Below are 22,992 nucleotides of genomic sequence, written 5' to 3' on the forward strand. Positions count from 1 at the left end.
CCCTGCCAGGGCTTGCTTCACTCCTGAAGCTGACGCCGGTTCCACCACACGTGCTTTTAAGCTTCCTGGTCGCTACGCCACCCCGCCCGTGACGTCTCGCCCTTCCATTGGACTGATTACACATGTGATTCAGAGCGTGGTCACGCTGAAGGCGTTCCCAAAACGTCTCGACGCAGCGTCTCGTTCCCTTCGGGGAACCATGGTTACATGCATAACCTGAGACGTTTTGGCTCAACAAAAAGTTGCAGTTTGCATCTGTTTTTTTTTTGTTGTTGTTGTTTTTTTATATGTTTATTAATTTTCAAACATTACAAACATAACTTAAAATCAAACAAGAGAACAAGACAGAAAATAGAAAAAGAGAAAAGAGAAAAAAAAGAAAAAAGGGGGGGGGGGGGAATTATTATTATTATGACACACCACTCCAATAAATCAATCTGAGAAAGAAATGAAATGGGGAATGATATAATCGTACAAACAATATGCCTTACATATTTAAACCTCATTGCATCTGTTTTTTAATTATGACAACTTCAAATGAAATTATTTTCAACGCATAAACACAAGTTACTAAAAAAGATAAGTTTTTCCAAAAAATTTCAACATAATTTAGTGGAGGCCCTGACACCAATTAATCTTACCACAGAAACTTCATCATAACAGAAATTATTTTAAAAGTCAAACATAACAACCATAAAAGTTCACCCAAAAATTAAATTTACTCACTCTTTACCTTTACCTTTAAGCAGATATTTTAAAGAATGTTGGTAACCAAACAGTTAACATAGCCAGAAAGAAATTCAAACAGGTTTGGAACAACTTGAGGGTAAGTAAATGATGACAGAATTTTCTTTTTTTTTTTAGTAAACTAAAAACACATAAAATAACACTTAATTTCAACATTTATTCTCCATATTTAGTCCTATTCAAAGCATCTGCTGCCCAGTTTTCAGAGTTATCAAGACAATTTTGTACAGAAGACAAAAAGTCAAAAAGACAGATGTTACTACTACAAGACTGAATCAAAAATTCAGTTAAATCAGAAATTTTTAATTACACACAATATTAAGCTGCAGTGTAATGATCAACATTATTATGTCAATAGAACTCACCAAAATAATGTTTGCAACATTTAATTAAATCAATAAATCAGAATATTTAACTTGCAACTATGCGTTTATTTAAGTTAATGGGTCCCCTGAATTTCTTTTTTAGAGTATGGCGGGAAGGTTTTGCATAGGTAGGCGCCACTATAAAAACCAAGTTTGGTAAATATAACATTTCTCTAAAATATATTTTCTGACGTGGTGTTGTTAATATTAGTACTTGCTTGAAAGAACGAAAAAGAGGCAAGAGGAGGGGGTCTCAGTTATCAGAGAACACGGGGAAGATGCTTGGGACGTGCTATTTAGGGTACAGTCACTTCTTACTAAAAAATCCCGTGACACTTAGGTCAACTTTTTCCATCACCACCATGTCAGGAGCCATGAAAGCTTGGGAAGTTTTTTGGAAGCGCTGCAAAAAGTTTGCAGTGTTTGACGTCAAAGCGCTTGTTGTTCCAGAATGCAGCACGTGGAAACTCAATACATGTGGGCCACTGGAGGTTTTTCTTAGGGCCCCCGGCTCCAGAGGAGGAAGTGATCAAGGCGAAAACAAGTCTGATCACTTTCCCTTCACAGAAAAGGCAGAATTTCCTGATAGCATGATCGTTTATCACGCACTCAAGATGAGGGCAAAGTTGCATATCTGATGATGCATTCAGAGAATTCATTCAAGGAGAATAAAACAAGGAGTTTGTTGACAGAGAGGAAGGCAGTTCGAATAAGTTCAGGCATATGCCACCAGATTATTTATCTATGCCTGTTTTGTTTTTTGTTTTTGTTATAAAAGTTTTTCAAGTAAATAAAAGTTTTTCAAGTAACATGAACTGATGCATAACAATACTCATTTTATTCATATTGTATGTTTTAAGGTTAATTTTCTGTAAAATTTACAATTTCAGTGCCATTTATTCATGATTTTTTAAAATAAGAAAAAAAGGCTGGGGGTACAAGATGGTTCACTGTAAATTACACATATTCTTATATTTTCTATGCAGTCTGAAATAAATAGTGTGTCTGTGTTTATTCCTGTTAACTAACCTACTCTGGTGTTGTTGCTCACATTTCTGTGAAATGACCTACCTGTTTTCAATCAGTCATCACAGATGAGAGATTCCAGTAGTTGTTGACAAGATTTCAAGATTTCATTGGCCCTATTTTGCAGTCTTTTTTATAATCTGAAAATCAGTTTTAGCTGCTGACCCCTTGTGGTTATATATGGTACCTCTGTTGCACTAATGCATGACAGTGTGCAGCATCATGTGCACCACAATTATGAGTCTGAACAATCATTTCAGGGCTGAAAACTTTTAATTCAATAAAATACAAATATTTATATTTTAGACCTTTATATTTGACACTTAGATAAAACTTCACTTGTGATTAGTTTTAGGACAAGTCTTGTTTTAGTTCATGATCTGAGCAAGCATCAAATGTATGTGGTGAAATGAGGGGGGAAGTCACAGATTCATTGGCATTAAAGGATTAGTTAACCCACCCCCCAAAAAAGCATGAAAATGTATTCAATTTCAGTTCATCCAATATGTAGATGAGTTTGTTTCTTCACTGTAACAGATTTAGAGAAATTTAACATTGCATCACCAATGGATGCTCTGCAGTGAATGGGTGCCGTCAGAATGAGAGTCCTAACATCTGATAAAAACATCACCATAATCCACAAGTAATCCACTTAATAGTCCATCAGTTAAAGTCTTGTGAAGCGAAAAGCTGCATGTTTGTAAGACAATTCATCATTAAGGCATTTTTAACTTTATACTGTTGATTTCTGACAAACATGGTGGATTTTGATGTGAGAGGACAACAGAGGAAGGATTTACTCACTGGAGGAAGTGTTATTATGGATTATGGACACATATTTTGGCCAGAAGCAACAGTTCAAATGAACTAATAATAGATTTGTTTTTTAAACATGCAATGTTTCACTTAAACAATGTTAATTTATGGACTGGAGTCATGTGGATTACTTGTGGATTATTGTGATATTTTTATCAGCTGTTTTTAGTCTCATCCTAACGGGACTCACTGCACATTTCTCCAAATCTGTTCCAATGAAGAAACAAATCTCCGATGGCCTAAAGGTAGTAGAAGGAGGAAATAATATTAATGTATCCAAACTGTCAAAATAAAAATAGAATTAGAAAATAAAATCTGTTAAATTACAAAAATGCTCAACTGAAGTATTGTCACTGGTGGCCTCAGACTTTAGTCCACCAGCAGGCGGAGCCTTATCACATGAATATCGTTCACAGGATCAGACCAGAGTCCGTTTGCCCCTTATATCCCTCTTGTGAATGTACGAACCCTACTACGGCTTTGCTCCGGTCATGAATATTAATTACGCACCGTGACGCAGGCCTACCTGATTGGCTGACGGAGTGGCGTAGAACGCTGGTGAATCTGCGAACCAACGAATCCAGCTGCGTTGAAAGGCTTGGCTCATGAATATCAATTCGTTACCTGACTGGGCGGTCCAGGAAGGTTACCAAGCTACGTCTACATGACCTTATTAATATTCATGAGCGAAGCCTCCGCCATAGTACGGTTCGTAATTACGCGACCCTCCCACACTCTCGTTCTCCGTTCATCAGCGGCTGTCCTCAGCATCCCCTTGCTCTGTAATGATGGTGTGCGTGGATGCTGCTGATGCGGCGGTGCCTGGGGCCTAATCCACCGGTTACCGGGAAACCCGAGAGACGAGGACGCGAGGGGTTGGGCAGTATGAGCCTTTCCTTTAACGACCGGTTACCGGATCACTGCTGTATCTCATGTCAGTTTGTTTGCTCGCGTGAAGCCGAGGAATGAAGTGCTGCAACCATGATGCAAGGTAAAAAATTCCACTCTGGGCCCTTAAATTCATCGCTTGTCTGTTGAGGTTATGTATTAGCGCGCTAATATTACCTGTACATGACATCCGAATGCAGCACATAATTGTTTTGGTGTCCGTCTCCTTGAAGGAGGAGGTGAAGGATTATGTGTCTCACGTTGTAGGGCCGGTGGGCATGTGTGTTTGCACCGTGACACACACAAACATCACGATGGCACATTTAAAATGAGGGTTTTCTGTGGGCCAGATTTACACATGTGGTCCAGTGCACAAAATAAATCTGCCGTCAGGATGCTTGTGTGCCTTTGCTCTGTGGTCCACAGTCCCACCCTCATGATCTTATAGGTCACTTCATGCCTTGATTTATTTCCTCTAATTTAAAGGGATAGATCACCCAAAAATTTACATTTTGTCATCATTTATTCATTTAATTATTCATTGTCATCCTTGTGTAGTTCCAAACCTGTGTGATTTTTATTTATTTAAATTTAATTTATTTTCCTGGAGAAATTGAGGAGATTTTGAAGAATAGACGGGTCACCGTTCAAAAGTTTGGGGTCAGTAATATATATAAAAAAAAATATATATATATATATATATATATATTTCAAATAAATGCTGTTTTGTTCATCACAGGATGCTGAAAAAATATGTATCTAGGTTTCACAAAAATATTAATAATTTTCCACATTGATAATAATAATAATTTTTTTCTTGAGCATCAAATCTGCATATAAGAATGATTTCTGAAAAATCATGTGACACTGAAGACTGGAGTAATGATGCTGAAAATTCAGCTTTCCATCACAGGAAAATTTACATTTTATAATGTTTTCAATCAGAAAAAAGTTCTTAAAAACTTTAATAATATTTCATAATGTTACTGTTTTTACTGTGTTCAAATAAATGTAAAACTTGATGAGCAAAAGTGACCTCTTTGCCCCCAAGAAGTAAGATCTTTCTATTGAATTAGTTGATACCATTCTCAATGCCAGTCTGAATCTTTTTTTTTTTTTCTCGAAATAAGCAAGTTTAAGTAAAAATGGATATCATATTGGTTAGAATAGAAATGCTTGTTTGTCCACAAATTGGATGGATCCAGGTCTCAAGTGAATGACAGTTTAAATTTCAATTGGTTTCTCAAGCTATCAAATGGATCGATCAAAAACACATAGAATGTAGTACATGTGTTGTATGGACCACCATTATGATGTGTTTGTGTCCTTTTGTGGAGCTTGAAAGCTCCAGTCCACATTGATCGTCAGTGCAATCAGTTATTGGAAAGAGCAGCCAGTACATTCCTCAAAATTTCTCCTTTTCTGTTCTACGGAAGAAGAAAGTCACACAGGTTTTAAATGACATAAGGGTGATACTAGAGGGTGAACTATTCCTTGAATGCAATCTTACTAAACTGTTTTTATTAAGTGGCGTTTTAGGATTCAAGTGTTTAAGGGAGAGAGCAAGCTGCACGCAGTTTCATCTCCTCATATTTGTTTTGGAGTAACTCGACTTAATTGCTTCACGTTTAGCCAAGCGGAGGAGGAAATGTCAACTTTTCCCTAGAGGTCTTTTAGACCAGAGGCATGATGGGTGAACCTACAACTAGAGGCTTTTACACTGGCACTGAGCCCCTCAAGCCGTCCCGTATGCCTTCATGCCAAGATCTCCAGGCTATAAATTCTTGTGCCTTATCTGTTAATATCAACCATGATGCCAGTCATCACTAGGGGCTTTTGTTTCTGCATACAAGTAAACCAGAAGATAGAGAAAATATTGAAAAATAAGCATTAGATCTTGCATATTTGTTGCTGCTGACAGTAAACGACTGCATGGCCTCATTGCATCCGGGTTGAGCATGCTCTTTGAATCCCAGTGCAGTTACGGAGTAATGTAGCCTTGATGGAAATATTTAATTTAAAAAATCATCATTTAGTTCAGCCCACTTAGAATGAGATCTTGGGGGGGGGGGGGAAATGTTTTTGCATTTTTTAGTTGCAGATGTTGAAATATTTATGTGAAATGTCTCTCCCCTGGTGACTGAATTCTGCATTTGTTTTTTAGATGTTAGTGAATTTAACTCTCTACTGTTTAAACTTTTTGCTTTGTTTTTGGGTAGTTGATAACATTCAGTGACAGCAGTGTGACGTAGTTTATCTAAAAACATTTAACGTTTTGCAAATTCTTGTATAATTGGTATATATTTTTTCTTTTTTACTTCAAATTTATAAAAACTACAGGGAATATTTCTGCTTTTGTACTTGTACTGAATTTAGCAGATTCTCTTATCCAAAGTGACTTGCGGTGCATTCAGGCTATATGTATTAACCCACAACATTAACATGATTAAAGTACAGGACTATCTACAAAAGAGAAAAAAATGTAAACATATACAAAACCATTTAAAAGACTGGGGTCAGTGATATTAAAAATATTAAGTAGCACAACTGTTTTCATTATTGATGTTTCTTCAGCTTCAAATCAGCATATTAGAGTGATTTCTGGAGGATCATGTGACACTAAAGACTGGAGTAATGATGCCCTGCATCACAGGGATAAATTACATTTTAAAATAGATTACAATAAAAAACAGTTATCTTAAAATGTTTAAATGTAAACTATTAAAAATTAAATAAAAAAATCTTACTGACCCCAGACTTTATACAGTATATATATTTTCTAGTCACATGTTGCACTAGAGGAACTATGTATTATTTTGTTCCTGATGATAACCATGACTTTTAACAGGACTGAAAAAGCGTACCCGAAAGGCCTTCGGGATACGGAAGAAAGAAAAGGACAGTGACTCCACGTGAGTAAGACCAGTCCGTGATGTGACCGTGGACATCAGCTCTACACAGATCTCTAAAGAATATTCTGATTTGCTCTCTGGTGCATGTGTAGAAATGGCTGCCTTGGCACAGCCTAGTTTATTGTGATTTGAGTGAATTGTGCTTTCTATAATGATGTATTGCTAAGACTTGGCTCAGTGTAATTTTGTCAAATGTGCAGAAGTAGAAGAGCCAGTCTTTTACTATTGGCATAAAGTCTGGCCCACTTTGCATCTTATTTTGACCAAGAACCACTCACTTAGACAGGAAAAGACAGACTACATGTTCAATAGAGCAACCAACTGTTCGTTGTGTGCTTTCATGTTGTTTACCGCAGTGGTTCTTAACCTTTTTGACTCCAGGGTCCCTATTGTCCACAACAATATCAAAAGGCCCCATGACTTTTCTAGTTTGACATGATTTACTGGATGAGAAACATTCTTAGTCACAATTTCTATGATAAAATATTTTAGAGTTAGGCATATCCAAAAAAGGCCACCAATTTCCACAAACTGTTGTAATTATTGTGAAATCAGAATTTGTTGTTTGATATGTCCTGCTTTTATCACAATTAAAAAAAATATTAAAAAACTCTGGAAGCATAATATACAATTTTGCTTGTGCATATCTAGTTTATTGGCCTTTTAGTTTCTCATAAAAAGATTTGACACAGGATATCTCACAAAATTTGGAAAATGCAGTGATTGTTTGTAGCAGCAGACACCTTTCAGACACTTTGTATATAAAAACCGTATACCTGACTTTGGATGTTGCATATCAGCTAGCCAGTTATACTGAAGATTATCATTTTCAGCCAGTTTGTAATAATATTTTTGTGTACAGTCGTGGCCAAAAGTTTTGAGAATGACACAAATATACATTTTCACAAAGTCTTCTGCTTCAGTGTTTTTAGATCTTTTTGACAGATGTTACTATGGTATACTAAAGTATAATTATTTGTATTTCATAAGTGTCAAAGGCTTTTATTGACAATTACATTAGGTTTATGCAAAGACTCAATGTTTGCAGTGTTGATCCTTCTTTTTCAAGACCTCTGCACTCCGCCCTGGCATGCTGTCAATCAACTTCTGGGCCACATCCTGACTGATGGCAGCCCATTCTTGGATAATCAATGCTTGAGTTTGTCAGAATTTGTAGGTTTTGTTTGTCCACCCTCCTCTTGAGGATTGACCACAAATTCTCAATGGGATTAAGGTCTGGGGAATTTCCTGGCCATGGACCAAACATTTTGATGTTTTGTTCCCCGAGCCACTTAGTTTTCACTTTTGCCTTATGGCAAGGTGCTCCTTCATGTTGGAAAAGGCATTGTTCATCATTAAACTGTTCTTGGATGGTTGGGAGAAGTTGCTCTTGGAGAATGTTTTTGTGTCATTCTCAAAACTTCTGTCTTCTAAAGTTGATTCAGCTGCGGGATCGAGGCACCTGCAGTGCAGAGCTTGCTCAGGAATGGCAGCAGGCAGGTGTGAGTGCATCTGCGTGCACAGTGAGGTGAGGACTTTTGGATGATGGCCTGGTGTCAAGAAGGGCAGCAAAGAAGCCACTTCTCTCCAGGAAAAACATCAGGGACAGATTGATCTTCTGCAGAAAGTATCGTGAATGGACTGCTGAGGACTGGGGCAAAGTCATATTCTCCGATGAAGCCCCTTTCCGATTGTTTGGGGCATCTGGAAAAAGGCTTGTCAGGAGAAGAAAAGGTGGCGCTACCATCAGTCCTGTGTCATGCCAACAGTAAAGCATCCTGAGACCATTCATGTGTGGGGTTGCTTCTCATCCAAGGAGTGGGCTCACTCACAATTCTGCCCAAAAACACAGCCATGAATAAAGAATGGTACCAAAACACCCTCCAACAGCAACTTCTTCCAACAATCCAACAACAGTTTGGGGACGAACAATGCATTTTCCAGCACGATGGAGCACCGTGCCATAAGGCAAAAGTGATAACTAAGTGGCTCGGGGACCAGAACGTTTAAATTTTGGGTCCATGGCCTGGAAACTCCCCAGATCTTAATCCCATTGAGAACTTGTGGTCAATCCTCAAGAGGCGGGTGGACAAACAAAAACCCACTAATTCTGACAAACTCCAAGAAGTGATTATGAAAGAATGGGTTGCTATCAGTCAGGATTTGGCCCAGAAGTTGATTGAGAGCATGCCCAGTCGAATTGCAGAGGTCCTGAAAAAGAACGGCCAACACTGCAAATACTGACTCTTTGTATAAATGTCATGTAATTGTCGATAAAAGCCTTTGAAACGTATGAAGTGCTTGTAATTATATTTCCGTACATCACAGAAACAACTGAAACAAATATCTAAAAGCAGTTTAGCAGCAAACTTTGTGAAAACTAATATTTATGTAATTCTCAAAACTTTTGGCCACGACTGTACAAAGTGTATGAAATGGTCAGTAAATAGAGTGTGGGTTGGCATGAATAATAAACTTTGTGTAGGGTCACATAATCACATTATATTATCTTTATGCCAATTAATTTGTTACATTTGAATTATATTGTATACACTTATCATTCAGTCATATATCTAAAATCTGAACATTTGATTTCATATTTTTCAGTGGATCCCCAGACAAAGACAAATCTGTGAGTACAGCATAATTCATGACAGTGAAGACTAATATACCTTAGGCGTTATTGTGAAATAATATATTATTGGGGTTTTTCTTACAATGTCTCGTCCCGCATGTTTTATTCCCAGAAAAAAGCCAATGGTGCACCTAATGGTTTCTACGGTGAAATCGACTGGGATCGATATGTTAGTAAATCTCTCCGAATGCTGATTATTCATACCGTCTTTATAGTTCCTGTGAATATAATGCCTCATCTGTTTGTCTGTTTGATAACAGAACTCTCCTGATGTGGATGATGAGGGTTACAGCGTTAAACCCGGAGAACAAGGTGGAAATATCCTTCCCGTCTATGTTTGCTTATTGATCTGTACTGTTTCTCATCTTTTCTAACTTTTTAATTAGCTAAAAAAAGACTAAAAACTATGGAGATGGGACTCCTTCTTCTAAAATGAATCTTCTTTAACGAGACTCACCAGCTTCAAAAGTCAAGACGCTCTTCTCCTCCAGTGAGTCAGAGGGAGAGGAGGACCATGGGAAGAAATTTAAGATCAAGATCAAGCCGTTGACAGCAAACAGTGGAAACTGCACAGTGTCTACTATGGATGAGCTGAAGGCCTCAGTAGGGACGCTGGCGATCTCTCCTTCTCCTCTGGTTAGTCTCGCAGTTATGCTTTACAGAGCTGATGTCCCACAGTAATATTCACATTAAAATATTGAGATGATTTCCTCTGTTCTTCTGTTTGTTTCCTCACACAGAGAAAGAGTCCGGTAAGCAAGTGTTTTTACACTTCCTTAGATCTTTAAAGATGCAAATTAGAATTGCATAACATGTCACATCCATGGTTTTACCTCAGTTTAGTTTACGTATCTTAGCCCTTAGGAGCGTAACAGCAAATGGCGAATCTGTCAGATGCCTAGTTCAAGATGGTGTATCAATGTAGGGATACATGATACTGTATATCAATTATTTATTTATTTATTGGTTTTGGATGCTATTGGATATATAATTGTGCATATTCATATCCACTGCTTGTACATTTAGAATATATTTTCTTGTCATCTATTGCCCACTTAAAGTCAAAAACACTAATAATTTAATAACACTATTAAATGTAATCTAAAGCTCAAAATGAATATGCATTTTTTACATACACATATATGCACTCAAAAGTTTGGAGTCAGTAAGATTTATTTTTTACGTTTTTAAAAGAAGTCTCCTATCCTCACTAAGGCTGTGTTCATGTGATCAAAAATAGAGTAAAAAAATAAAATTTATTGTCATTTATTTATTATATTATATTATTATGCCATTTTATTACAATTTCTAATTGTTTTCTATTTTAATATACTTTAAAATGTAATATATTCCTGTGATGCGAAGCTGAATTTTCAGCATCATTACTCCAGTCTTCAGTCACATGATCCTTCAGAAATCATTCTAATATGCTGATTTGATGTTCATGAAACACGAATGTTCATGAATAAGAAATTTCTTATTATTATCAATGTGTGTGTTGCGTAATATATTTGTGTAATCCATGATACATTTTTCATCTTTTTATAACCCTATAAAGGATTTTACTGACACTTTTGATCAAAATCTTACTGACCCTAAAGTTTTGAATGATAGTATGTTATTATATTATTATAATTATATATTATATTATTTTTAGGGTGTTATTATTTCATACATTTTTGTGCTGTGATGCCTTGTACACTTGTATTATTTAAAATAAAAAAAGTTGTTCAAATTTAAATGGAAAGCTATTTAGACAAACTACAGTGCATTCAGAAAGTATTCCGACCCCCTTCACTTTTTTTCAATTTTGTTATGTTACAGCCTGATACTACAGTTGTTTAAATTCTTTTTTTTCTCTCATTAATCTATACTCCACACCTCATAATGACAAAGTGAAAACAGGATTTTAGAAATGTCTGTAAATTTATTCAAAAGAAAAACTGAAATGACCCACTTACATAAGTATTCATACCCTTTGCAACAACACTTGAAATTTAGCTCAGGTGCCTCCCATTTCTCTTGATCATTGCTGAGATGTTTCTACACCTTGATTGGAGTCAAATTAAATTGATTGGACATGATTTGGAAAGGCACACACCTCTCTATAAAAGGCCTCACAGCTGGCAATGCATATCAGAGTGAAAACCAAGCCATGAGGTCAAAGGAACTGCCTGCAGAGCTCAGAGACAGGATTGTATCGAGGCACAGATCTGGGGAAGGCTACAAACAAATTCTGCTGCACTGAAGGTTCCCAAGAGCACAGTGACTTCCATAATTCTCAAATAGAAGAAGTTTGGCTCAACCAGGACTCTTCCAAGAGCTGGTCGCCCAGTCAAACTGAGCAACTAATGGAGAAGGGCCTTGTCTAGACTGGTGACCAAGAAGCTGATGGTCACTCTAGTTGAGCTCCATGATCATATATGCAGATGGGAGAAACCTATAGAAGGACAAACATCACTGCAACACTCCACCAATCTGGGCTTTATGGTGGTGTGACAGAGTCAAATCCTCTCCTCAGTGAAGACACATGAAAACACACTTTGAATTTGCAAAACAGCACCTAAAGAACCCTCAGACTCTGAGAAACAAGATTATCTGGTCTGAAGAACCTCAATTCCAAGCATCATGTTTGAAGGAAACCAGCTCTGCTCATCACCTGCAGAGTACCATCCCAAAAGTAAAGTGTGCTGGTAGCAGCCTCATGCTGTGGGCTGTTTTTTAGCAGCAGTGACTGAGGGACCCGTCAGAGTAGAAAAAAAGCTCAGTGCACCAAAATATTGAGGTAGCCTTAATGAAAACCTAGTCCAGGGGCCAGTTGCATAAACTGTTTAGACTAGTCTTAAAAAGTTAATTGTCTAATTTTTTTTCTTCAAGACTGGTCATAACTTTTAAATTCAGTTATGAAAAGGTAGATCGGTCTTATTTGTATTGGAAAAGTAAGACCGATTACCCCTTGGCAACTACTAGTTGGTTAAACTATTTCTTAAGACACAGTCTTAACAGGGTGGCTAAGTTTATGCAACTGACCTCAGAGCATTCAGAACCTCAGATTGAGCAGAAGGTTCACCTTCCAACAGGTCCACAGGAGTGGTTTAGGGACAACTCTGGGAATATCCTAGAGTGGCCCAGCCAGAGCCCTGACTTGAACCCTATCGAACATCTCTGGAGAGACCTGAAAATGGCTGTCCACTGACGGTCCCCATCCAACCTGACCGAGCTTGAGGGGATTTGCAAAGAAGAATGGCAGAAACTCCCCCAATCCAGGTGTGCAAAGCTCGTTGCGTCATACCCAAAAAGACTCGAGGCTGTAATTGCTGCCAAAGGTGCTTCAACTAAGTACGGAGTAAATGTGTAAATGTGATATTTCAGTTTTTTCTTTTTAATAAATTTACAGACATTTCTAAAATTCTGTTTACACTTTGTCATTATGAGGTACGGAGTGTAGATTAATGAGAGAAAAAAAAATGAATTAAAAAAATTGTAGTATCAGGCTCCAACATAAAATTTAAAAAAGTGAAGGGGGTCTGAATACTTACAATGCACTGTAGTATTGATATTGGTTATTTGGCCATAACATGAAAGTAGTGTTTTCTTAACAATACCGAATTTTAATGGTAGGTTTATTTTAACAGCGAGAGACAGAATAACAATAAAAAAATCCAGAAAAACGCATTTCAAAAAAGTTATAAATTGATTTGCATTTTAATGAGTGAAATAAGTATTTGATCCCCTATCAATCAGCAAGATTTCTGGCTCCCAGGTGTCTTTTATACAGGTAAGGAGCTGAGATTAGGAGTACTCTCTTAAAGGGAGTTACCTGTATAAAAGACACCTGTCCACAGAAGCTATCAATCAGATACAAAATCCTCCACCACGGCCAAGACCAAAGAGCTGTCCGAGGATGTCAGGGACAAGATTGTAGACCTACTCAAGGCTGGAATGGGCTACAAGACCATCGCCAAGCATCTTGGTGAGAAGGTGACAACAGTTGGTGCGATTATTCGCAAATGGAAGAAACACAAAATAACTGTCAATCTCCCTCAGACTGGGGCTCCATGCAAGATCTCACCTCGTGGAGATTCAATGATCATGAGAACAGTGAGGAATCAGCCCAGAACTACACGGGAGGATCTAGTCAATGATCTCAAGGCAGCTGGGACCATAGTCACCAAGAAAACAATTGGTAACACACTACACCGTGAAGGACTGAAATCCTGCAGCACCCACACGTCCCCCTGCTCAAGAAAGCACATGTACAGCCCGTCTGAAGTTTGCCAATGATTCAGAGGAGAACTGGGTGAAAGTGTTGTGGTCAGGTGAGACCAAAATCCAGCTCTTTGGCATCAACTCAAATCGCCATGTTTGGAGGAGGAGGAATGCTGTCTATGACCCCAAGAACACCATCCCCACCGTCAAACATGGAGGTTGAAACATTATGCTTTGGGGGTGTTTCTCTGCTAAGGGGACAGGACAACTGCACCGCATCAAAGAGACGATGGACGGGGCCATGTACCATCAGGGCCAGGGCACTGAAGCCAGCCAGAGCATTGAAAATGGGTCGTGGATGGTTATTCCAGTATGAGAATGACAGCCTCAACTTTAATGACTTGGAGAGGATCTGTAAAGAGGAGTGGGACAAAATCCCTCCTGAGATGTGTGCAAACCTGTGGCCAACTACAAGAAACGTCTGACCTCTGTGATTGCCAACAAGGGTTTTGCCTCCAAGTACCAAGTAATGTTTTGCGAATGGGTCAAATACTTATTTGACTCATTAAAATGCAAATCAATTTATAACTTTTTTTAAATGCGTTTTTCTGGATTTTATTATTGTTATTCTGTCTCTCACCGTTAAAATAAACCTACCATTAAAAATATAGACTGATAATTTCTTTGGCAGTGGGCAAACATACAAAATCAGCAGGGGATCAAATAATGTTTTCCCTCACTGTGTTTGAATAAATACTGACAGAGATCATAAATCATAAATTATTTTTTAAACAGAATTTTTTTTCTTTTTTAAAAACATTAATGGCTTGATGTACATTTACGTTTATGAATTTTGCAGACACTTTTATCCAAAGCAGCTTACAGTACATTGCATTTAGGTTATACAAACCCATGAGCATGCTATTGTTGAACCCTTTGAGTTACAGAAACACATTTATAACGCCTTTACTGTGTGCTTCATATATAATGGAGAACTGTGCTTGTACAGTTTTATTCAACTTTTTAATATCACATACAATTAGTAGCCAGGTTTGCCAGACTTAATATTAAGAAAGTGTAAACACAAGAAACAAAATGTGTTGTTGGTTTGGTTTGAAGCATCCATCACATTGGGAAAAGATCCATCACAGATGTTATTTATTTTTTGTTAATAGTACTGTACTGTTTTTGTTAATAGTATCTGTGACTCGCTCTCTGACCAGGTCTGTTCTTTCTCCTTTTTTGCTGATCTCAGAGGCGAAGTCCAGTAAGTATGGATCTTGTTAATGTACTACAAAACTGTGTTGCTTATGATACAAGGGTCTGATGCTGCTGTCGCATGCGCAGTAGAGCCTGAGTTACGCTGAACCTTTCAGTGATGCTTCATGCTGTGTTACTGCTGTACTGACAGCTTGATACCCTCATGGATCAATAGCAGTGAATCATTAGATTCTTGATATCATCTGCAGCTTCAGCATGTTGGATGTGAATGTTCCAGCGTTGGCACCTGGACTCTGTTTTCCATTAGTTGAAGATGTTTGTCACTCATCAGCTGTAATAAATGGAACTAATGGAAAGCAATGACCAGGTGCCAAATTATACCCTCTGCCTGTTATCTCTTAGATTTTTTAATAAATTATGCACAATTTTGGTCCTTACAATATTTTTTGGTCATATTTTTTTTAGTGCTGTCAAACGATTAATCGCGATTAATCGCGTCCAAAATAAAAGTTTTTGTTTACATAATATACAGTGGTGTGAAAAAGTGTTGGCCCCCTTCCTGAATTTTTAATTTTTTGCATGTTTGTCACACTTTAATGTTTCAGATCATCAAACAAATTTAAATATTAATCAAAGATAACACAAGTAAACACAACATGCAGTTTTTAAATGAAGTTTTTTATTATGAAGGGAAAACAAAATCCAAACCCACATGGCACTGTGTGAAAAAGTGCTTGCCCCCTAAACCTAATAACTGGTTGGGCCACCCTTTGCAGCAACAACTGCAATCAAGCGTTTGCGATAACTGACAATGAGTCATTCACATCGCTGTAGAGGAATTTTGGCCCACTCTTCTTTGCAGAATTGTTTTAATTCAGCCACATTGGAGGGTTTTCGAGCATGAATGGACTGTTTAAGGTCATGCTACAGCATTTCAATTGGATTTAAGTCCAGACTTTGATTTGGCCACTCCAAAACCTTAATTTTGTTTTTCTTGAGACATTCAGAGGTGTACTTGCTGCTGTGTTTGGAATCATTGTCCTGCTGCATAACCCAAGTGTGCTTGAGCTTGAGGTCACAAACTGATGGCCGGACATTCTCCTTCAGGATTTTCTGATAGAGTGCAGAATTCATGGTATCATCAATTATGGCAAGTCATCCAGGTTCTGAAGCTGTAAAGCAGCCTCAGACCATCACACTACCACCACCATGTTTGACTGTTATGATGTTCTTTTTATGAAATGCTGTGTTGGTTTTACGCCAGATGTAACGGGACACACACTTTCCAAAAAGTTCAACCTTTGTCTCATCAGTCCACAGAATATTTGCCCAAAAGTCTTGGGGATAATCAAGATATTTTTTGGCAAATGTGAGACGAGCCTTTGTGTTCTTTTTGGTCAGCAGTGACTTTTGCCTTGGAACTCTCCCATGGATGCTGTTTTTGCCCAGTCTCTTTCTTATTGTTGAATCATGAACACTGACCTTAATTGAGGCAAGTGAGGCCTGCAGTTCTTTAGATGTTGTTCTGGGTTCTTTTATGACCTCCTGGATGAGTCGTCTTTGTGCTCTTGGAGTAATTTTGGTAGGCCGGCCACTCCTGGGAAGGTTCACCACTGTTCCAAGTTTTCTCCATTTGTGGATAATGGCTCTCACCGTGGTTCACTGGAGACCCAAAGCCTTAGAAATGGCTTTATAACCCTTTCCAGACTGATACATGTCAACTATTTTGTTTCTCATCTGTTTATGAATTTCTTAAGATCGCGGAATGATGTGTTGCTCTTTAAACATGCTTCACTTTGTCAGACAGGTTCTATTTAAGTGATTTCTTGATTCAACAAGAATCACAGTTCTTTCATGATTTAATAGAAGGGGGCAAGCAATTTTTCACACAGGCAATTTTTCACACAAATCCAAACCCCCATGTGGGTTTGTATTTTGTTTTCCCTTCATAATAAAAAACTTAATTTAAAAACTGCATGTTGTGTTATCTTTGATTAATATTTAAATTAGTTTGATGATCTGAAACATTAAAGTGTGACAAACATGCAAAAAAATAAAAAATCAGGAAGGGGGCCAACACTTTTTCACACCACTGTATATGTGTGTGTGTGTACTGCGTATATTTATTATGTATATATATATATAAATACACACACACACATACAGTATTTATTTTGAAAATATTTACATGTATATATTTATATTCATATAATTTATATTATAAATTAATATATTTAATATATAAACAACATTTTTCTGAAATATATACACTGCCGCTCAAAAGTTTGGGATCAGTAAGATCACAATACGGTACTAGGGACCACTTAGGCCTATATAAAAGCATCCAAAAAGCAGCATGTCATGGGACCTTTAAGAAATTAATGCTTTTTTGAGGAGGGTTGTGTTAAATGAATGAAAAGTCATAGTAAAGACTTGTATTGTTAGAAAAGATTTCTGTTTTGAACAAATGCTGCTCTTTTCAAAGAAAAAAGTATCACATGTTCCAAAAAAAAACAATATGAAGCAGCACAACAGTTTCAACACTCATAATAAATCAGCATATTAGAATGATTTCTGAAGCATCATGTGACACTGAAGACTGGAGTAATTATGCTGAAAATTCAGCGCTGCGTCACAGAAATAAATTATATTTTAAAGTATATTAAAATAGGAAACCAATATTAGAAATTGCAATAAGATTTCACAATATTACTGTTTTTTTTTTCTGTATTTTTGATCGAATAAATACAGCCTTGATGAGCAGAAACTTTTACTGATCCCAAACTTTTGAGCGGCAGTGTACATGCGTGTGTGTGTGTGGTAATATACATAATAAATAAACACAGTATACTTTTATTTTGGATGCGATTAATCGTTTGACAGCACTCATTTTTTTCCTTCTTTTTTAAGCAAGGATGCATTGATTTGATCAAAAGTGACAGTAAACACAAATGTATCACAGTTTCAAAAGTTACAAAAATATAAAGCAGCAAAATGGTTTTCAACATTGATAATCTGAAATGTTTTTTGAGCAGCAAATCAGCATATTGGAATGATTTCTGCGTGATTAAAGATGCTGAAAATTTAGCTTTGATCAGGAATAAATTATATTTGAAAATGCATTAAAATAGAAAACAGTTACTTAGTAATAATATTTCATAGTATTACCATTTTTAACTGTATGCAGCTTTGATGAACATAAGGGACTCCTTTCAAAAACATAAAGAAAATCTCACCAAACATTTGCACGGTAGTCAATGAAACCTTCACAGGCATGTATGAGTTTTGGTACATGTTTTATAGTTATGCATGTGTGAATGGTTTCTATCCCCTCATGTCAGTTAATATAAATGTTTTATTGTATTTGTGGTCTTTGGTATTGGCATTATCTTCTTTTATTACCTTTGTTACAGTGCCAGATGAAGCGAAACCTGTCAAGTGAGTGTTTATTTGGAATTATTGACTTCCTGTGTATTGTCATATCACTCCAGTTTGTATAGTAGTCAATTTCACTTTGCATATTCCAGATGAGGAGATTGCCAGACCGCGACGATCTACTCCAACACCCACGACAACTCCAGGACCTGGTTCAGACCCGCCCAGGTTAGTACACCGTCACAAACACTTATGGAACTGTTTGTGCTTCTGCTCACTATTGAATTATTCATTTTAAATTGAATAACATTACTAAATTTCATTGCCTGAATACCCTTGGAATGTTTTTGACCTTGTATTTTCCTTCTGTCTCATAAAAAGAGAAAACACAACAGCGTTCTTCGGCCCACCGTTTGAGACCAATTTTGAAGCACACAACTCAGAAGGTACAGCAGTATTCCTCAATAACCTAACATTGATTAGTTAATTTATTTGTCAAAATAAATGTGGTTTGTGGTTTACAAGATTAAACTTCATGAGAAGTTTTAGAAAAAAATTGTAATTTAAGGAATTGTTCTTCTGTGTCATGCATTGCTGTGATTTGTAAGTTAGTTAAAGGAGGTATTGACGGGTATTTCATTCATGAATGTTAATGACAGTGTTCCCGGTTGAGCCGGAGCTCTGGTGTCAGTCAACTTCTCTCTCCACCTGTGTTCTGAGCAGATCTCTGCCCACTGGAGGTACTGCATGTCAAATGTCCAAAATGTTTTTGATAATGCCAGTTTAAAGCTTCAAAACTGCCCCAGTGAAGGCACCAGTAAAACACACAATGGTGACAAATGCTAAAATAGTTCCTAATGAAAGGCCTGAATGCTACAAAGCATCACATTTCACTGCTTACTGCAGAGTGTAACTGGATCTACAAGATTAACCAGAAAAAAATCACATGTATTAGCACCAAGACACTTTGAACGGGTCACACGAAAAGAATCCACTTTCATTTATAATTATTACTGATTTTATTAATTGATTAGCAATGTAAGTTGATATACATAAACAAGGGTACTAGGCACATGTCTCCTTTAAAGTAGTGTTATTTTATTATTATTTATATAGTTTTATAGTTTTAACTAACATTTTGAGTTAGCTTTGATTTTTTTATTTTCAAATTTCTTTCTAAATTAAGTTTACTTTTTTGGTAATTTTGTTGAGCTTTTGTCATTTTTATTAGTTTTGTTTTATAGAAATACTTCCAAATAGTTTTAATTCATTTTTATTTTAGTTTTAATTTTAGCTTTATTTCAGTTTGTAATTTAGATGTTAGACGTAAGCATGTGTTATGATATTTTACTCATCATAATGTAAGCTATTTATACTGTGCAGTATTCAGTAAGAAAGTACTTGAAAGTACTGACCATGCCCTGATATCTGTCCTTTCAGCTCCGCCTCCACTTCCTCCAAAGAACATTCCTGTCACCCCACCTGGACGCAGTTCTAGTTCTGTAGAGTCCTCCGGTACGTACTGACACTTCCAATTTAGCATCCAAAAACACATAGTTTCAATCTCTTGAAAGAACAGAGTTCCTGACAGAAGTGTCTTACTACAGAATACTTCTTCTCAGCTCTATGTTTGTGGTAGGGGTGTGCGATATCAACAAAAATTAAATTGATATTTTCATTACATTCTTTATATTCTGTGCAGTGGGGAGATATTTGCCACCTTAAAGTGATTTCCAGGGACATTTTTATCTTTACAAGAGCATTTTTTCCTAACCTTATTATTGAATTTATTGATTAACTATGAGAATTTTGCATAAAAAATGATGCATACTAGGGATGCATCGATCCGATACTCAGTATCGGTATCGGCTCCGATACTGGCATTTTCTGCCGGATTGGGTATCAGTCAGACGAGGCCGATCCAAATCCGAAATTGTTTGTCCGTATACTATTCTGTTATTGTTAAGCCCCATGAAAGGCACAAAAACATTATAAAGGACCATAAAGTTTTTGTGCACTATTTCAAGTGTTCTGAAGCTGTTCCATAATTCAATGTGAGGTTCAGATGAATATTTAAGTCCTTAAATTCAAGTTCATGTAAACTCTTCTCTCCGCTGCGGCTGTCTGTCATCCTCCATTTAGCATTCAAACTGTGTGTTGTGTTTGGTTACTACACTCAAAACAATGAAACTCTCTTCAAGAGCGCACAATAACTTAGATTTAAAACTGTTAAAACAAAAAGGCTCAAACTATTGCAGAGATATAATACATCAATATCTCTTCCCTTTGTTCTTTTGAACATTTCTATGCGGAGTGCTGCGCGCTGTGACTCCGTGTTGCTTTAAGCGCATCATTCTGCGCACGGGATGCACATAAGCGCTGTGTGCCGCTCTGTAATGGAGCTTTTCATATTATAATACTTTTGTGCAGTGAAAGATTATTAATAGTATTTCTTGTTCTGTCCTATCTATCATATGTTGCTGCCTTCATTACTGTGCTATACATTTTAAAGAAATGTCTTTTAATTTTATGGTACGGTATATATTTTATATGTAAATTTATTAGGCTACTTGTTTTTCATGAATGTATTTTACAACAATACAAAGAGCAATGTGTAACATTTTACCAGATTTAGTCTTGCACTTATTTCCTTTTATATGTTCCCCACTGTTATAAAATTTATTGTATAAAATTATTGTGCACCCATGATTTTTCTAGAGCATCTTTTTAGCTGCTGAATTATCCATTAACCTAGTCTATAATAGTACTTTTGTTATGATTATATATATTTTTTTACATTTGTTATTTTTCATTAAAATGAAGTTGTCTATATTTAGCAGATTGTGTTTAACACACAAAAGAGTGATGATCTGGTCAACACACAGAAGTATAGAAATTCTACATTGATTTTTTTTTTTAAAACTGTGCTGAGATCGGATCAGTTCTGAAAAAATGGTATCGTTGCATCCCTAATGCATACCTCATCTTTTATGTCAAATTCTTAAATGTATTCAATAAATTCAGCTAGGCTGTTACCAATCAAATTAAATCTAATTCTAAATCAAATAAAATCAAATTTTGCTCACCAGAAGTTGCATAGAAGCAATTTAGATGTATTTACACTTCAATTACATTTTTTAAGCACGGATGCATTAAATTGATCACAATAATGCTATGAGAATAATATTTTAAAATAATACTTTAAATATTGAAATATAAGATTAAAGAAAAAATTTAAAATACTTTAAAGTGCCCCTATTATGGGTTATGAAAGGTTCATATTTTGGTTTTGGGAGTCCCCAACAACAGGTTGACATGCATGCAAGGTCAAAAATACTTTCATTTTCTTATAATATGCATTTATTTTTACCTTATTTACTCAACGACTCCCAAACGATTCGCTCAATGATTCATTTTTCCAAACCCCTCCTTTACGTGACGCTAATCTGCGGTGATTGGTCGATTTCATTTAAAGCAGAGTGCAGTGCTGCTTTGTGTACAGCCGTTACCGGGGAAACAGCTATTTTTAAAGCTCCAAAAGTGCACCTAGTGGCAACAAGTGGGCGGCAATATGCTAATGTTTCATGTTGATGTCAACATGAAACTGCTTAAGATTCGTTTTAAAAACGACTCGTTTCAATCATTCAGAGTCGACTCTTTCTTTTGAGAGACAATAACTTCATACACGGTGCACTTTCACATTTAAAACTTTGTAGGATGTTTTCATTCACTTAGAGCTGTGTTACACACTGCATGAAAGGTCATTTTCAAAAATCCATAATAGGGGCACTTTAAAATATGTAATTTAAGCTGCCAGTAGGTGGTGACAAGTCACTGAGTGAGTCATTGAGTCATTCACAGACCACATAGGCTGTACAAACATGTTTTTGTGAGTGACATATTCAATAATGTCAGCTACATTATTGAAACATCAAGACAATAAATATCGCGCACCCCTAGTTTGTGGTGGTGAGTGTTGGAAGAGTATTTGACAGCTCGTTTTAATTTTGTCTGAACAGGTTATTATAGTGTGGTTCCTAGTGTCAGAGGAGATGGATCAGCTTCAATCTGTCAGGATGCCCCATTATCTGACCCATCCAGAGGGGCATTTATGCCTGACTTGGACAGTGTTTTTGGGCCTGCTGAGACGCCCAGGTCTGGATCAGATGTGGTGCAGTGCAGCTGGGTGAGCTTCAGCGAAGGCTCTCCCGCCCGACCCCCTCCCCCAGACGAACCCGCCCCTTCTCCACCTCTGTCCTCTTCCCCCGCGGACTCACCCCCGACCTCACCCCTCCACCTGCCGCCTCCCGCCTCGCCCCCTCCCCCACTCCACTCCATCCCGCCTCCAGATTCACCTCCACCACCGCCACCCTCAGACTCTCCTCTGAGTCCTCCAGACCTCCCCTGCTGCTTTCAGCTCCCAGAGTCCGAGCCCGCCCAAGAGTCCCCCGTCACCCCCGCCAGCCCTGGACTGCCCTTCCTGCCAGCAGACCACCCCCCACATGGAGCCATACCTTCCCCTCTTGCCTTGAGAGATGACAGCAGGAGAACCCCTGACCTGGTGGGCATGAGGGACGAGATTTCTGTGTTTGGCACATCACCCAAAGACCTTGTAGCAGGAAGCTTCAGAGGAACCCCACCTCCACTGCCACCTCCTACTTACAGGAGTGTGGTGGGCTCCCCGGGGCCCGGCAGTGGTGAGTTAGCAATTGTTACTTAAAGGGATAGTTCATCTAAAAAATAAAATTATGTCATCGTTCACTCACCCTCAAGTTGTTCCAAGGCTGTATGAATTCCT

The 22,992-nt window shown here is 37.4% G+C and overlaps 1 protein-coding gene across 5 annotated transcripts in view; it reads left to right on the forward strand.

The window, feature by feature from the left end:
* The first annotated feature begins 3,628 nt into the window (after positions 1 to 3,628).
* The window catches only part of sgip1b (SH3GL interacting endocytic adaptor 1b), a 32,772-nt gene continuing 13,408 nt past the window's right edge, over positions 3,629 to 22,992 (forward strand). The window contains exons 1-14 of one of the 5 annotated variants that reach the window (XM_058760090.1): positions 3,630 to 3,945; positions 6,691 to 6,754; positions 9,362 to 9,386; positions 9,502 to 9,558; positions 9,650 to 9,707; positions 9,847 to 10,025; positions 10,130 to 10,141; positions 14,854 to 14,865; positions 18,233 to 18,257; positions 18,347 to 18,422; positions 18,576 to 18,640; positions 18,854 to 18,934; positions 19,635 to 19,709; positions 22,214 to 22,891. In XM_058760090.1, the coding sequence (XP_058616073.1) occupies positions 3,936 to 3,945; positions 6,691 to 6,754; positions 9,362 to 9,386; positions 9,502 to 9,558; positions 9,650 to 9,707; positions 9,847 to 10,025; positions 10,130 to 10,141; positions 14,854 to 14,865; positions 18,233 to 18,257; positions 18,347 to 18,422; positions 18,576 to 18,640; positions 18,854 to 18,934; positions 19,635 to 19,709; positions 22,214 to 22,891 (1,417 nt within the window). In that variant the 5' untranslated portion in view covers positions 3,630 to 3,935. Of the gene's footprint in view, positions 3,946 to 6,690; positions 6,755 to 9,361; positions 9,387 to 9,501; positions 9,559 to 9,649; positions 9,708 to 9,846; positions 10,026 to 10,129; positions 10,142 to 14,821; positions 14,866 to 18,232; positions 18,258 to 18,346; positions 18,423 to 18,575; positions 18,641 to 18,853; positions 18,935 to 19,634; positions 19,710 to 22,213; positions 22,892 to 22,992 lie in introns of those variants that run through there. The other 4 variants (XM_058760115.1, XM_058760105.1, XM_058760098.1 and 1 more) reach the window with 4 other exon arrangements.

The sequence above is a fragment of the Onychostoma macrolepis genome, chromosome 02 (assembly GCF_012432095.1).
Source record: "Onychostoma macrolepis isolate SWU-2019 chromosome 02, ASM1243209v1, whole genome shotgun sequence".
NCBI lineage: Eukaryota > Metazoa > Chordata > Actinopteri > Cypriniformes > Cyprinidae > Onychostoma > Onychostoma macrolepis.